The sequence below is a fragment of the Stegastes partitus genome, unplaced genomic scaffold (genome assembly GCF_000690725.1).
Source record: "Stegastes partitus isolate 25-593 unplaced genomic scaffold, Stegastes_partitus-1.0.2 Scaffold945, whole genome shotgun sequence".
NCBI classification, from domain to species: domain Eukaryota; kingdom Metazoa; phylum Chordata; class Actinopteri; family Pomacentridae; genus Stegastes; species Stegastes partitus.
Window position 1 is genome coordinate 96,403 of NW_007578676.1, and position 14,822 is coordinate 111,224.

Here is a 14,822-nt window from a genome sequence, read left to right on the forward strand (position 1 = left end):
GGACAGTGTGGGAGCATTCCACTGTTTGGGAGGACGTTCCAGATGAATTTTAATGTATTTGACCAACTGTCTGACCTCGGTTTGGCGGGGAGTAAGTCTCAGATAATAAACATTCTGACTAATGTGTGTATGTGGAACAATTCATCAATAAATGGTGATTGCTATAGAATACCCGGATTGAGTTTTTGAGGTTGCAAACAAATCTGTTAAAATTTGGTCAATAAAAAGACATGAGTAAGAGCTAGGGGATGGTGTTATGTACATCCTTTTACTTCTTTGATGAGCTAGTGGACAAAGGATGAAGGTTCCAGGTGATGCTATGAAGGCTTATGTGCCTTCTGTGTGTGTGAAAGTGAGAGTTTCCGAGCAGGCCGATAGGGACAGAGAAGCCTTAGCGAGAGCCAGGCGTAATGATGATGATGTGGTAAGCGGTGTTTGTGCTTTTCAGGACAACAGGAAAAAGAGACGAGCCGCAGAACAAACAAGGCAAGATGCAGAACCGGGAGGGTGAGCCCAGCCAGGCAGCAAAACATGATGATGGTGCCAGGACATCCACACCAGGTGCTGGAGTCAAGTCAGTCTGATGAGTCTGAAGCTGAGGAGCCGCCAAAGACAGTGGTGGTTAAAGCTAAGCTTGATAAAGGACAGGGATAGAACGGGAGATCGAACTCATATCCACCTCCAGAGAGAAGAGAAACTCCCCAGACTATGGCAGCTAAGCTAGGAAAGGGTGCAGGCTCCTAGGATTGTGGTTAGTGATGTAGGCCTTGGACTCCTGCTGAAGCGAGAGATATTCTGCTGAATGCCTCTAGCCCCATAAGTAGTCCTAGTAAGTATTTTACTTGGCTTAAGGTGACTGCTACCCTGTACAACATCTTGGTGCCGGATATGGAAATGCTGTTGAGTTTTACTTACAGGAATAATTAGCTGTAATGTAAAGATAAGTTGTCTACGAGTGGAGAGGGGGGACAGTGGCCTGATGATGAGCCTCTTGACACATGGCTGACTGATACAGCTAAAGATGCTGTTCAGACTAGTGTACGTATGCCAGGTGACTCTTCTAAATTATTTAGCTCTTCTCAGATATGTGGCATAAATCTATGAGTGATGACACCATAGAAAATAGCAAGATGTCTGTGGGGATGTTCATGGCAACGTCATCTACCTCAAACGGCAACCCTTGGAGGTAAAACCCTTTGTGTGGAAACGTTCCCAGTGGTTGTTCTTGGTGTGCCTGGTTGTCTGAGATCTGTGGCTGCTGTTGCAACGCTGATTGAAAAGTCTGTCTCTTTGGTACTATCCAATGGCTGTGTAGTGCATGCTGCCCATTCTGTGCTGCACATTTTGAATGTGGCCGTTACGCAGGACATGTCAGCTGCATGGAAGTCAGTCTGTTGCTGCTAAGCTAACCTTGCAGCAGTGCTTGGGTTACAGTGCACGTTCCATATCATCCACAGATCTCAGGACAGGTGGAAAGAATGAACTCCACCATCCAAGAAAAACTGACAAAAACCAGAATGACGACAGGGCTAAAATGGCCCGACGTCCTCCTGATTGCACTGTGTTCAGTTTGCAGCGCACCAAACACCACGACAAGGCTAGGTTCTCATGAGGTGTTGATAGGTCGGCCTGTTCCCACAGAGGCTACTGCACCTTTGGCCCTCCATTAGGTTAAAACATTTAGGAACCCTTCATTATGGTAACATTGGTATCAATAATAACAGTAATCCGCTGTGTCTTCAGTTCCTCGTATGCTGGCAGCACAAGAAGACTGTTGTGTTCACTCTTGCAGCAGACATTAGAACATTCAGAGGGGCACTGACACATTTTTATCCGTAGCAGAGGCAGCTCTAGAAAGTAAATAAACCTAGTCAGCTGTGAGGTTGCCAAAGTTTGAGCTCGATGACCAGTGGTTAGAGCTGCAAGGGGCCTCGGTGGTTAGCATCGTCTCGCAGCTAGAAGGTCTCCGGTTGGCGTCCCGGTGAGGACACCCGGGATCTTCCTGCGTGGAGTCTCCATGTTCTCCCCGTGCAGCGTGGGTTCTCTCCGGGTTCTCCGGCTTCCTCCCACAGTCCAGAAACATGCTGAGGTTAATTGGTGATTGTAAATTGCCCGTAGGTGTGAATGTGAGTGTGCTTGGTTGTCTGTCTCTAAGTGTAGCCCTGTGATAGACTGGTTACCTGTCCAGGTGAACCTGCCTTCACCCTGAGTCAGCTGGGATAGACTCCAGGCCCCCATGACCCTGGTGAGGATGAAGGTGTAGAGATGATGGATGGATGGATGGATGGATGGACAACTGGTCACTCAGACAGCTGAGTAAAATTCTTACTGCTTCAATAGCTGGGATGCTATTTAGTTAGCATGCTCGCACAGCTTTTAAAGCTTTTTAAAGATGTACAGACACAATAAAAACGGACCCACCCGTACAGGATGTTTCCGTTAAACCCGTCCGTCTTATTTTGAAGGTGGGGGGCTTTGGGCGGAACTGAAGGGCGGCTGCAGTCCGGCGATGTTTGCAGTCGGACGGAAGGAGAAGCCTCACAGAGTGGTACTCGCGGGAAAAATGGCGGAAATGTGTGGTCCCTTTATGCTATCATGACCAGCGATTCAAAACATTGCCTAACAAGCTTCATCGTGAGTTTGTGAGTAAACGATGTGCGCGCACCGGCGGCCGCGCTGCGTTCAGTGTCCCGCTGCGGCCGCTCGCTGTCACTTTGTTCAGTTCGTCTCGTTTCACGTCCCCTTCCTGTTGAACGTGCCTGGCTGCAAGTTAAATACCGAGGCTCAGTTGTTTTCACTGCCGTGTTCTTGCACCGCTGTTCAGTCGGTTTTCTGTCGGTACCTGATCAAACGAGCATTTGTCTTTCTGCGTAAAAGCCGGCGCTGCGGTGAACTTTAACGGTGGCAGCAAAGCAGATGTGTGATGCTGGGTTTGTGAGCGATGCAATAACACATGCTTTCGGTCCTCTAGGTGTGTCACAGCTGTGTCATTCTGCCTGAAGTTTTGGGGTGAGAGAGGAATGCAAGATGCAAAACGGTACGTACCGCATCCAGCTGTCTGTCCAGTGCGTCTCACTCAGGTTCATCCTCATGGCTTCACACTTTTCTTTATGGTTCCTTGAGATTTTTCACCTCTCATCCCAGAGGCTTCTCCAGGTCTAACTAACTGATAGGGAGTACCAGGTATATATACATATGTTCACCCCCACAGACATGTCTAATGGTGGATTAACAACCCCAGACTCGTGCTTGGAGGTGAGCGGTGGTGAAACCTTCTGGGGATGTCAAGACTGCATTACAAGTACCTGATGAGTGCTGGCACCGAGGTGTGTAGGGTGTAAGCCACCGATCGTTTTCATCAGCTTTGTTGATGTTTTCTTCTCTGTGGGAAGCAGCTTCCAGGCTGACCAGCTGATAATCATGCAGTAAGGCAGCCATGCTTGTTTTTAGCAGTGAATTATTCATTTTATTCACAGCAGTTGTCTCTCTGCATGCAAATGTTGCTCTAAAAAAATTGTCTGTGAAGATCCTCAGTCCTCCAGGTCCTGGTTCTCCTGGTAGATTAATGGGAGCAGCTGCTTGAGTTCCTTGAAGACGTTCCACCTTCATCCAAGAGGCTTCATCAGCTCTGACTGACTAGTTGGGAGTTCCACATACTGATATCCTGAAGGAGACATTAACACCTGAGTTTAGGTTTCAGTTGGAGGTTTGTTGCTCCTCCCCCTCATTATGTGGGTCGTTAGTGGGGAGGGGGAGGAGCAACAAACCCCCATTTGAAACCTAAACTCAGGTGTTAATGTCTCCTTCAGGATATCAGGATGTGAAACTCCCATCTAGTCAGTCAGAGCTGATGAAGGTGGAACGTCTTCAAGGAACTCAAGCAGGTCCAGTTGCTACAATTAATCTACCAGAACACTAAAACAATTCCAGTCGTCACTATTTTGAGAAGGTGTCTCGGTGGTTAGCACCGTGGCCTCACAGCTAGAAGGTCGCCGGTTGGCGTCCCGGTGAGGACACCCGGGATCTTCCTGCGTGGAGTCTCCATGTTCTCCCCGTGCAGCGTGGGTTCTCTCCGGGTTCTCCGGCTTCCTCCCACAGTCCACAAACATGCTGAGGTTAATTGGTGATTGTAAATTGTCCGTAGGTGTGAATGTGAGTGTGCTTGGTTGTCTGTCTCTAAGTGTAGCCCTGTGATAGACTGGTTACCTGTCCAGGGGTGAACCTGCCTTCACCCTGAGTCAGCTGGGATAGGCTCCACCCCCCATGACCCTAGTGAGGATTAAGGTGTAGAGATGATTGATGGATGGATGTTTTGAGGAAACGCTCTTAGCTATGACTACGATTGGTTTAAAGAAATACAAACCAACAAATGTTTGGTTCCTTTTGTTCCCGACAGCAGAACGATAACGAAGTGCAGTCACACCGTTATGTTCTGCTTCACTGGATATAGGCGGCAGGTCTGACGTTAGCTGCTCATCTTGCACAGGTCTTTCCTCTCCTTCTGCTGTTTGTGTGTTGCTGTTTTCAAACTCCCCTTCAAACAACAGCGACCTCGAGGCTAGCCGACTGATTCACTGAAAATGTTGAGTTTTGCCATCCAGTCAAGGTGTCCTCCTATTTATTTCCTTTGTGTGTGAATTATCCATTTTAATCGCAGTTCGTCACTATTGTGAGGTAAAACCAAAGCCACGTCCTTGACTTAGCCCCGCCAAAGACAACTGATTGGTTTAAAGAAGTACAAACAGGCCAGAACAATTTCTAACCCTATACCAGAATCATAATGAAGTGAAACCGGACCGTTATGTTCTGCAGAAGGACTAGCTTAAAAATGGCTGTTCCAGTGTAGTGTAGGCGTCTTCCTTCACTCCTCTCTCAAATGATTTGTCTTCTCTGTCCTAAACGAGGACCCTGTTGTCCTCAGATCAGTGACCCTTGTTCTTTAGATCCTGGCGGACTGCTGAGTCTTGTAACATGCATCGTGAAACAGTTGTTTAGTCTGTCTTATGTATAGGTCTGTGCACTCCTCACCGCATTGGGCAACGCAGCTCAGATTGTGTTGGAGTGCTTTGTCCTGGTGGTGAACCAGCCTCAGACTGGTGCTGGCTCTGGTGTGCTTGGAGATGTTGTGTTTGGAGACAATGCTTCTCAGTTTCTCATGTTCATAACTGTTCACATGCCAACGTGTGCAAATCGAGGGTTGTTAATGTGTGATTAGCATAGACTGTATAAAAGATGGACGTAGCAACCGGCCCTGAAACATGAAGCCAACCCGGAAGTGTCAAAAACCTGCAGCATCACTACGTCCACTAGCTGCTGGCTCCACAAAGCCCTGGCTCCCATAGACTGGAACTGGAAAAGAAGTGATCACAGACCACCAAATACTGCATTCCTACAGCTCAGGATTTTGTTTTATTACTTTTCATAGTCAGATCCAGAGATCAGGTGACCAATCTGAAAATAAATCAATACTGAATTTTAAATAAATCGTCAACATTTTGCGGGGCAAGGGGCGTGGCTGGCTTGATTGACAGTCAGCAGCGACCATACAGACGAAGCGAGCAGAAGGCGGTAAATGTGGGCGGGGCAGAGAGGGCCCGCCTCTCAATCCGTCTGACCAATCGCTGCGCCTATGGCTCCGCCCCCCTCCGTCGATTTTGCTCCAAAAATCCAAGATGTCAACCAGGAAGTAGCAAAACCCTGGCTTCATGTTCTCAGTGCAGAACCCGGCGGGTGACGTCACGGTAGCTACGTCCATCTTTTATACAGTCTATGGTGATTAGCCATGTGATATCAGGGTGAACATATATCTGGGACTCCCCGTTAGTCAGGTAGAGCTGAGGTAGTCCACTGAATGAGAGGTGTCTTCAAGAACCAAAAAGAGAAGTTATTTTTAATGCAGTGCATCAAATTAAGGGAGAATTTGACAGTGTTTTTTACTTACCCCTCAGATTCAATGCAGTTTTCCACCTCTTGCCGCATCAAACAAGTCAGCAAACAAGCCGTCCCTCAAGACTCCTTGGTCAAGTCGTTCCAGTGTAGTCACTGTATTCTGATCTTCAAATCCAAGGTGTACCTGTTTGAACACCTCAACAAGGTGCATGGCTTTGATGTAGATGCTGCTCTCACTGAAGCTGGTTTAAAGTACATCAAGACTAACAAACCCAACCCTGACAACAGTACCAGCAGTTCAGGAAGGAGTTTTAAATGCCAGCATTGTGATTTTAAAGCTTTTAGTCGGGACGCATTAGATCAACACGAAAAACTGTGTCAGAAAAACGTAGAAAGTCCCAACTTGGTAGGAACTGTTCCCAACTCATTAGAAACTGTAATCCCTTCTGAAGACCCGGACACCGCAGTAACTGAGACTTCGACAAACCAGCACGATGAAGCCACAGAAGCAAAAGAGATTTCCTCAGTTATGTCTACCTCAAACACTAAATGCTCTACTAACTCAGTAAAGGATCTGAAAACATACAAGAGGCCATTGCAAACCATCACCAAGTACTTCACAGCATCGTCTGGGTCAAATGGGAAGTCACCTGCAAAGGTGGCCGATGGCACCAAAGGAACCCTGATTTTGCAAGACTCTCCCTCAAGCTCCAGCCCAAACAGTAGCGGCGTGTTTAAAGTCACCGCAAAGTCCATGATCGATATCTCCAAAAAACAGGTTGACCATTTCCTGAGAAATGACCAGCTTTTGATGACTGACTTCACATCGCTGAAGCCGAAGGAGCATTTAAGCGAAAGACCTCCTAACAACGCTAGCAAAAGGCCCAATAATGAAAGTTCAGAAAGTTGTCCAGCTAAAAAAGCAAAAGTAGATAAAGAAGAGACTTGGATCCCAGAGAAAGAACATAAAAGTGACCAACTTTCATTAAGTCGTCAGTTTTCATTTGATATCAGTGATGATGAAGAAGAAAGGGGTGATCTGGTGAATGGAGACGCAGAGAGCACCGACGTTTACGCCTGTAAGCACTGTGACTACAGGGACGTCGGCCTGAAGCGTCTGTGTGTCCATTACCACGACAACCACCCCTACGTCAGATATAATGCCGTCTACATTCAGGACGCTTATGATCAGAGCGCGACCTTTCGCTGCCTCCAGTGTCCAGTTAAGTTTTTAAGCACAGCTGACCTCAAGTGGCACTACATGGAAAACCACCCAGAGGCTCCAGATGTGTTCATGATGACATCGTCTCAGCTCAATTTGGTTTTCAGATGTTTTGTGTGTCCATTTACCGCCAACGCAGTGAGAGTCCTGAAAGAACATTACATAGAAAAGCACCCGGCACATAAAGTGGACAGTTCCTTGTTCTACTGCCGATATTCTGTGACTGAAGGGCAGGAAGAAACATCTTCATGTGGTTCCCGTGAAAAAACAGCCCATTCAGAAAGATTAGCAGAAAGATCTCCTGAGAGATCCCGTACACCGTGTACAGAAGACAAAAATGCAATTCCACCCCAACAGCCCACCTCCAGAGGAGCAGACGTGGCCTTGTACACTTGCACCAACTGTACGTTTAGCCACAAGTCAGTCATTGTCATGCATGTTCACTACCAAAAAAGCCACCCAGGTGAGGAAATTACACTCCAAAAAATCAAACAGTCAGCTTGTGTCACGTCCCCCGCAGCATCAGAGAAGACATCTGAAAAGTCTTCAAATTCTGGGGCAGTAACGGAAAACTCTGCACCTCCAAAGAACATCTCAAGCTCTTCAAAGAAGTCAAAAGACAAAGCTGAGGTGACGCAGCAAAAGAAAACGTCGTCACTCGTGGAAAACCCTGAATGCAAAGTAGAAGCGTCTGAAAATAATACTGCGTCTTCCGTAACTAAGAAAGTGGAGTCTGTGAAGGACAGGAGCAAGAGAAAAAAGTTTTCCACCAAATATGACTTGGAAGGAAGGATGGACAGTTTGTCGTCCAGTTCATCGGATAGAATATTTTACTGCCAGTTTTGCAGTTACAGTAGTGTCAGTGTCAGAAGTGTTGTTGGTCATCATAATGCAAAACACTCTATGGATGCACCAATAGGGACTGATGACATTGTGTGGTACAGTGCTGAGGTGCAGAAAATGAAACTTGAAATGAAAGCCTCAAAAAGTCCTCCACCCTCTCATTCTAAAACCAGCGAAAAAATGGAGGCGTGCAGTGAAACTAAAGTTCAGGATAAAGAGGACACTGAGGCAGATGCTTCTGTGGCACAATTCAATCCTTATGCGTGTGCAGAAAACCTGTTTTACTGCCAGAAGTGCAACTTTGGAAATCCATCTGTAAAAGGAGTAATTAACCATCAAGCCAAAACTCACCAACGCATTAATACCAGCCGTGAACTAGTTCTGGAATACTCGGCGTCAGTTCATGCGGAAATTAAAAAGTCAAAATCCAATGCAAAGGAGTTCTCCTTCTTCACTGATCTACCTCTTCCTCTCATGAATGCCGGCGACGAACGTATGTTTTTCTGCCACTTCTGCAACTACAGAAGCAGCACTGTAAAAGACGTGCTGCGCCATTACTCCAAAACACATCGTGGGTTTGAGATCAGGACCACGCAGATCCAACTGTACACTTCTATGATTCTGAGACGGACACAAAAGTCACACCTGAGACCAACTGCAGAGCCAGAAGTTAGTCAGGAACCACCAGAGAAACTGGAAGTTAGCGAGAAAAAAACATCCTCCTCCCCGCCGTCAGTGGAAGCCTCGCAACCTCAGAGGACCCTCCAGTGCTATAGATGCTGTTACAGTACGCCATACGTATATCTTTTGAAGAAGCATATAAGGAAGACTCACCAGACAATACGCTCAGTCACAGAGGTTTTAAGAGTGTACTTTAGACGAGGAATACTGCAGTCAGGCTACCACTGTGAGTTTTGCGTTTTCTCTCACGAAAACGCAGCAGCAGTCTACAAGCACTACCGGGAAAAACACACGGGTTCTAAGACCAGCTTCGAGTACATCAGTAAACGGTTGTATGTCGGCCCCAGTGTAATTTTTCCTAAGAGGAAGAAGCCGAAGCTGATGCACTCTGATGGCATTCGTGGTGGTGATGCTCATGATGGCAACTTGACATCCCAAAGACCTGGACAAAAGGAAACGTATTCGTGCCGTGCTTGTGCTTTCAAAGGTAGCTCGATGTTGAGTGTTGCACGGCATTACCGGGCCGTTCACGCTTTGTCTGCAAAACAAGAGGACGTGGATCTCCTCCAGAGCAAGAAGACCAGTGCAGACAGCCAGAAGGAAGACCACGATGAAATGCCTGAGTTATTTGATTCCTACCAAGTGCCTCTTGAATTTGACAAGTCATCCAGTGAAGCAATGTTCAAGTGCCTTTTCTGCTCCTCAAGTTTTGCTACCAAGCATGGCCTCAGCGTTCACTGTGGAATAAAACACAACGAAAGTGTACCTGCAGATTCAGAAGAAAAGCAAAAACCACCAGTGCAAACTGACTCACGCGTGCATGTCTTTAAGTGTCCATATTGTACCTACGTCAACACCATTTACCAAGGAGTTCTCACTCACTGCCAGATGAAACATCCAACCCTCCAGTCCAGGGCCGACAGCCTCCACGTGGACTCGACATACGTACAAAACTTGGATGACTGCTCAAAAAAGAACGGTCCTGGTGAGTCCGTGCGATTTAGCGGGCACATGTGTGAAAGCTGCCCACAAATCTGTGCAACGCTGAACAAACTCAGCAAGCACTGTGAGAAGGACCACGACGGCGCCGTGGCTGGCGGTGTGCAGAGCACGCTCACACCGTCAGCCGTCAGCAAAATAATGATATCCAAGTCCTACAGCACTCAGGGATCCGTATCGAAGGCTTCCTTTCTAAGTAAGAAAATAAATGCCATACTTCGGTGCCAGCAGTGTTCTTATTCCTGCAGAACGAAGCCTGAGCTCAGTCGACACTTGCGTGTTCACCACAAGAATGCCATTTCAAAGGATCGCGTGTACAAGTGCGTCCTGTGCTCCAAAATCTATTTTATGACGAAACGTCTTGCAGGACATTATGCTAAGAAACACGGAAAGGAAGCCTACCTGAAATACTACATACCCATGTACAAGCAGGGTTTTGAGAAGCCAGTGCCAACATCACCTGACCGCACGTCACCTCAGCAACCACAAGACACCTCTGAGCCGCCTGATTCAAACACAACCACGGATGAGAACAAAATATTAGTGTACAGATGTCCCAGCTGTCCATATGTGAATGCCAGCTACCATGGAACTTTGACTCACTGCCAGATGAAGCACCCAGCGGTGATCGCCAGAGCAGATGAGCTTCAAACGACGGAAATACTTCTAACCAACATGGTCAGGTGTACAATTGGAAAAGGCTCCAATGAACGAGGGTACAAGTGTAAGAAATGCCCACAGATTCATGCATCGTTGGGAAAATTGAGAATCCACTGTGAGCGGGACCACGGCGGGGCGGCGGTTTTCGAGGCGTCGCCTGACACTGAACCCGTTCACGACTCTCAGGCCTCGGTACCAGAAGCCGTCTCTTTAAAAGACGAAACATCAGAAGTGAACATCACAGAATCTGAAGACAGTTTTCAGCCTGACACTCCTGCTGAGACATGTCAGTCAAACTCGCCGCCAGCGCCGAACAAAGGACGATTGTACAAGTGCCGCATGTGTTCCTACGCAGGATCGTGTCGGAAGTACCTGTACTGTCACTTAAAAAAGACTCACAAACTGGATGCACTCAGCACATACAGGCTGCTGGAGAGTTACAACAAACGTAAACGCAAGATGCCCGGCGAGCTGACTGTGGCCGCCGAACCCGAGGAAAGTGCAAATGTCAAATGTAAGATGTGCCCGGACTTAATGTGGGACTCACCGCAGTTGCTTCTTGATCACTACAACACTTTTCATGGCTTGGACTGCAAAGTGGACTTCACTGTGTTGTCGAATGGATCACAGAAGAAGAAGAGCACAGGGATTTACAGATGCTCCCACTGCGCGACAGTGTTATATGGAATTAGGAAGCTTGGCCCTCATCTGGACCGTCACGCCCCAGAGAGGAAAGAGAACACGATGGCGGCAAAGAGACATCCATCTCTCGTCATCACTCCGAAACCGGAGCCCAAATCCGTCCAAGTAAGTCGACTCTCCCACGCTGCCCATTTACACTTTTGATCTTTTGCAGTTGAATCTGATCACGTTGACTGTGTTTTCTCTTCAGGTTAGCGGGACAGATGAGCTTCCCACCCTGGAGACGGTGGAGGAGCTCACCCGGTGGAACGTGACCCCAGTGAAGACCTTCACTTTGCCCACCAGTCCTCAGCTGTCACCTTCAAAGCTCCCGGACGCAGAGCAGCTGGAGGTGGAGTCGAGAGAAGACGAGCACGCTTGTCAGCAGTGTGGGCGCACATTCAGGTCAATGAAAGGTCTGCGTGCACATGTGCGCAGCCACGCAGCCCTGGCAGCTATCAAGAAACTGAACAAGCCGTCCACCTCAGCGCTGAAGATCAAGTAAGAAGACACTTTGACCATTTTTTCAATTCAGTCCCTAATTCTTATCTGCAGATTGCATGCAAGTGAATCAGAAGTTTACGTCAAATAAAACCTTTAGCGTTGCTGTGACGGGGTTTCCTCTGCATGCAGGTGGTTTTGGTGCAAGACAGATTTTAGCCAGCGCCAAAACTATGGAGCAGTGAGAGCGCCAAATTACCAAAGTAAAGCAATAAGAGAATAATAAAATAAAAGTGGAAATAAAAAGAAGAATAAATAAAATTTAAAAATAAATATGAAGCAATCTAAATCAATATTAATCAAAAATTAATCCATAAAAAAAGGCTAATAAAAGTAGAAATATAAAGACAAAAAAATAAAATAAGAAAAATAATAATAATTTTCAAAATTTATTTTATTTATTTGTATTTATTTATTTATTGTTTTAATTTTTAGTTATTTTATTTATAAATATTTTATTATTTGTCATTCATTTTTTAAAAATAATTTTTTACATTTTTGTTTTTTTATTTATTTTTTATGATGTCGCTTTAAAAGCAAAGGAAATGTGCGCAGTAGGAATGTCGTTTTTCTTTTAAAGCACACTATAAAAAATTTAAAAATTAAAATATATAAATAAAAAATATAATAAAAGATAAATTGTTATTATTTGTATTATTTTATTTATTTGTCTTTATATTTCTGTTTTTATTTTATTTTCCTTTTCTGTTATGGTTTAATTTTTATTAATATCGCTTTATACTGCCACATTATTTATTTTTCTTTTTATTTCCACTTTTATTTTACTATTCTTTTATTGATTTATTTTTGTAATTTGGCGCTCTCACTACTCCATAGAAAATGATAAAAATTCATAATATTAAAAAAACATTTTTTTAAACCAGTTTTATTAAGGTATTGTTGGGTTTAATTTACTTAAACATAAGAGATATTTTTGTTCATGAAATGGATAAAGTTTACAGTAAAATGCACAGATTCCAGTTAAATGAGGTAACAGAGACTCAGCCTTTACTCTCCATGTACCGGCCATGCTTACTGTACGTAGTCACCCCCAGACGCTGCTCTGACCCTGAACGCACCCCCATACAACCATCCCCTACAGTACAAGCTACTAAAGGTTGTTGTAAAGGCTCCATTTGGACTTGGGCATATGAGTTCTCCATTTGTCTGCTGAACTCCAGGCGTTTGTTTTATTGTTTTTTTATTAATTTGAACACTTTTTTCTCACCAGCATTAACAAATTCATCATCCACAAATCTGGAACTGTGAAGCCTTTCCTGTGTGGCTTGTGTTCCTATCGGACCACCGTCATGGGCCTGTGGAGGAGCCACTTTATGAAGAAACATAAAGGTGAGACGTCCACGTATGATCATATGACAGTTATCACGAGTGTCATGGTAGAAATGACAGATGTAGCAGCCAAACTCTGGACTTCACCATCGAGTGCAGCCGGTTCACTCAGCATCACACCCATTACGGTGGTGTGGAAATTCTGGAGGAGGCTGATGTAGGATGAGGAGGCCGACACACAGAGACTCAGATGACTGAGGTTGAAATAAGGTTTACTGATCAGGAGAAGTGACGCCAGCAGAGCAGCAGTTCACACACAACGCCAGCATCAGCTCTAGAGACCTCCTCTCACACCTTCAGTCTTATGTCCTCCTTCAGTGGGAGAGACGAGATAAGTCGGCGTCTGGGTATCATCTGGCCTTGAGAGGTGCAGCAGAACCTGATAGTACACAGAAATGCCTAGAACTCCATGTCCAGACTGTCAATGGCAGCCGCATTCCCAAATGTTTTGTTTTGCAGACTTCAGTCTGAATTCTGCAATAAGTAATGAACACTGGTTGGAAAGAGGCGGCGCTCACGTACACCTCCTACGATGAGGTTTACGTGAGGTCGAGAATCTGTAGACGTCACAGAGCGCACATCTGACCTCAGGAGGTCCATTCGGTATCTCCTCTAAAAGATTAGCTCCAAACAAGGAAAGTCATTTTTCCATCACACAGGAGCTGCTTTAGGAGATCTCCTCTGAAGCTGTTCTGTCTTTGATTCCATGTCACTCTGCTGCTCAACATCCAGATGTTCTCATGGATCCGGCTGAGGCTCACTGCGATGATGATGAGGAGAACGGCCAGTGGACCGACAAGGACTCTTCTCATGTGTCAGAGGGTGTCAACGGTTTCCCTGAATTCGATGAAGAAGCTGAACTGGCTGAAGGCAGGTCATCCGTTCTGTGTTTTATAGAGTATAGTACCGTGTATATTAAACACACTCTGTGCTCTGGCGGCCGTACTGACCGACTGGCTCCTTGTGCTTGGGCAGAATCGATGTACCTGGAGCCTCCAGATGTGCAGCGGCAGCTCAACCACTACAACTTCATGGCGCGGAGCAGCGCCAGATCTAAAGCCAGCGTGCACGAATCAAAGTTACCTGAGAACAGCGTGTTCTACTGCGAGTTCTGCAATTTCAACTCTGGACACCTGTCCAGCATCAGACGGCACTACGTCAGCCGGCACGGCAAGAAGATCTTCAAGTGTAAAGACTGCGACTTCTTCACTGGTTTGAGGTGAGCTGCAGCCGCGCTGAGGACACGTTTCTGGAATCAGTTCATGTTCTTCATCTCATGATTACACTTCAGTGTGTTGCCATAAATCAGCTGCTTGTACCGTCAGGAACATTCACAGAGTTGACACACCTTAAACAGGTGAGATGTGCCGTTACAGCTGCCGCTATGACATGAGGCAGGAGCGTAGGAAGGACGAGTGTTTCTAAAAGACTCCCGCGTTTATTAGAGCATTGTTTGGCTGCTAGACCTTCGTTAGGCTCGTCGTTGGCTTTTTTAACTGAACATGTAGTATCTAAGGAACAGTTACACAAACACACGAACAAGAATCTGCCTCTAAAACTCATCATCGTTCAGTTCACGCTCCTGACATGTGTAGAGTCGTACAGATAGTTCATCCAGGTAGGACAAGGTGCGTCTGTCAGTTGTAGGTAAAAAGTCTGACTTTCTCTTTCACTGTGGGATGTTTTGAGAGGACTCAGTCCAGAGCAGTGGTGACTATAAACCATCATCATCATCATCACCGCATGCAGCTGCACCGTTTGGCTCAGCGAGCTGTCAGCTTTACTCACGTTAATGAGTTAGCTGAGGTCAGACTGTCAATCATGATACAGTAAATGGATATTTAATATGTATTATAATTATAGAAGGCTGCAGGTGTCTCGGTGGTTAGTTGTCGCCTCACAGCTAGAAGATCTTCCTGCGTGGAGTCTCCATGTTCTCCCCGTGCAGCGTGGGTTCTCTCCGGGTTCTCCGGCTTCCTCCCACAGTCCAGAAACA

At 46.1% G+C, this 14,822-nt stretch overlaps 1 protein-coding gene across 1 annotated transcript in view; it reads left to right on the plus strand.

Moving 5' to 3' along the window:
• Positions 1-2,554: 2,554 nt before the first annotated feature.
• LOC103366437 (zinc finger protein 462-like) overlaps positions 2,555-14,822 on the plus strand; it is a 19,642-nt gene continuing 7,374 nt past the window's right edge. Inside the window, exons 1-7 of the mRNA XM_008294165.1 lie at positions 2,555-2,642; positions 2,972-3,037; positions 5,949-11,101; positions 11,187-11,476; positions 12,708-12,826; positions 13,559-13,696; positions 13,802-14,045. Coding sequence (XP_008292387.1) covers positions 3,028-3,037; positions 5,949-11,101; positions 11,187-11,476; positions 12,708-12,826; positions 13,559-13,696; positions 13,802-14,045 — 5,954 coding nt within the window. The 5' untranslated portion in view covers positions 2,555-2,642; positions 2,972-3,027. The remainder of the gene's footprint in view (positions 2,643-2,971; positions 3,038-5,948; positions 11,102-11,186; positions 11,477-12,707; positions 12,827-13,558; positions 13,697-13,801; positions 14,046-14,822) is intronic.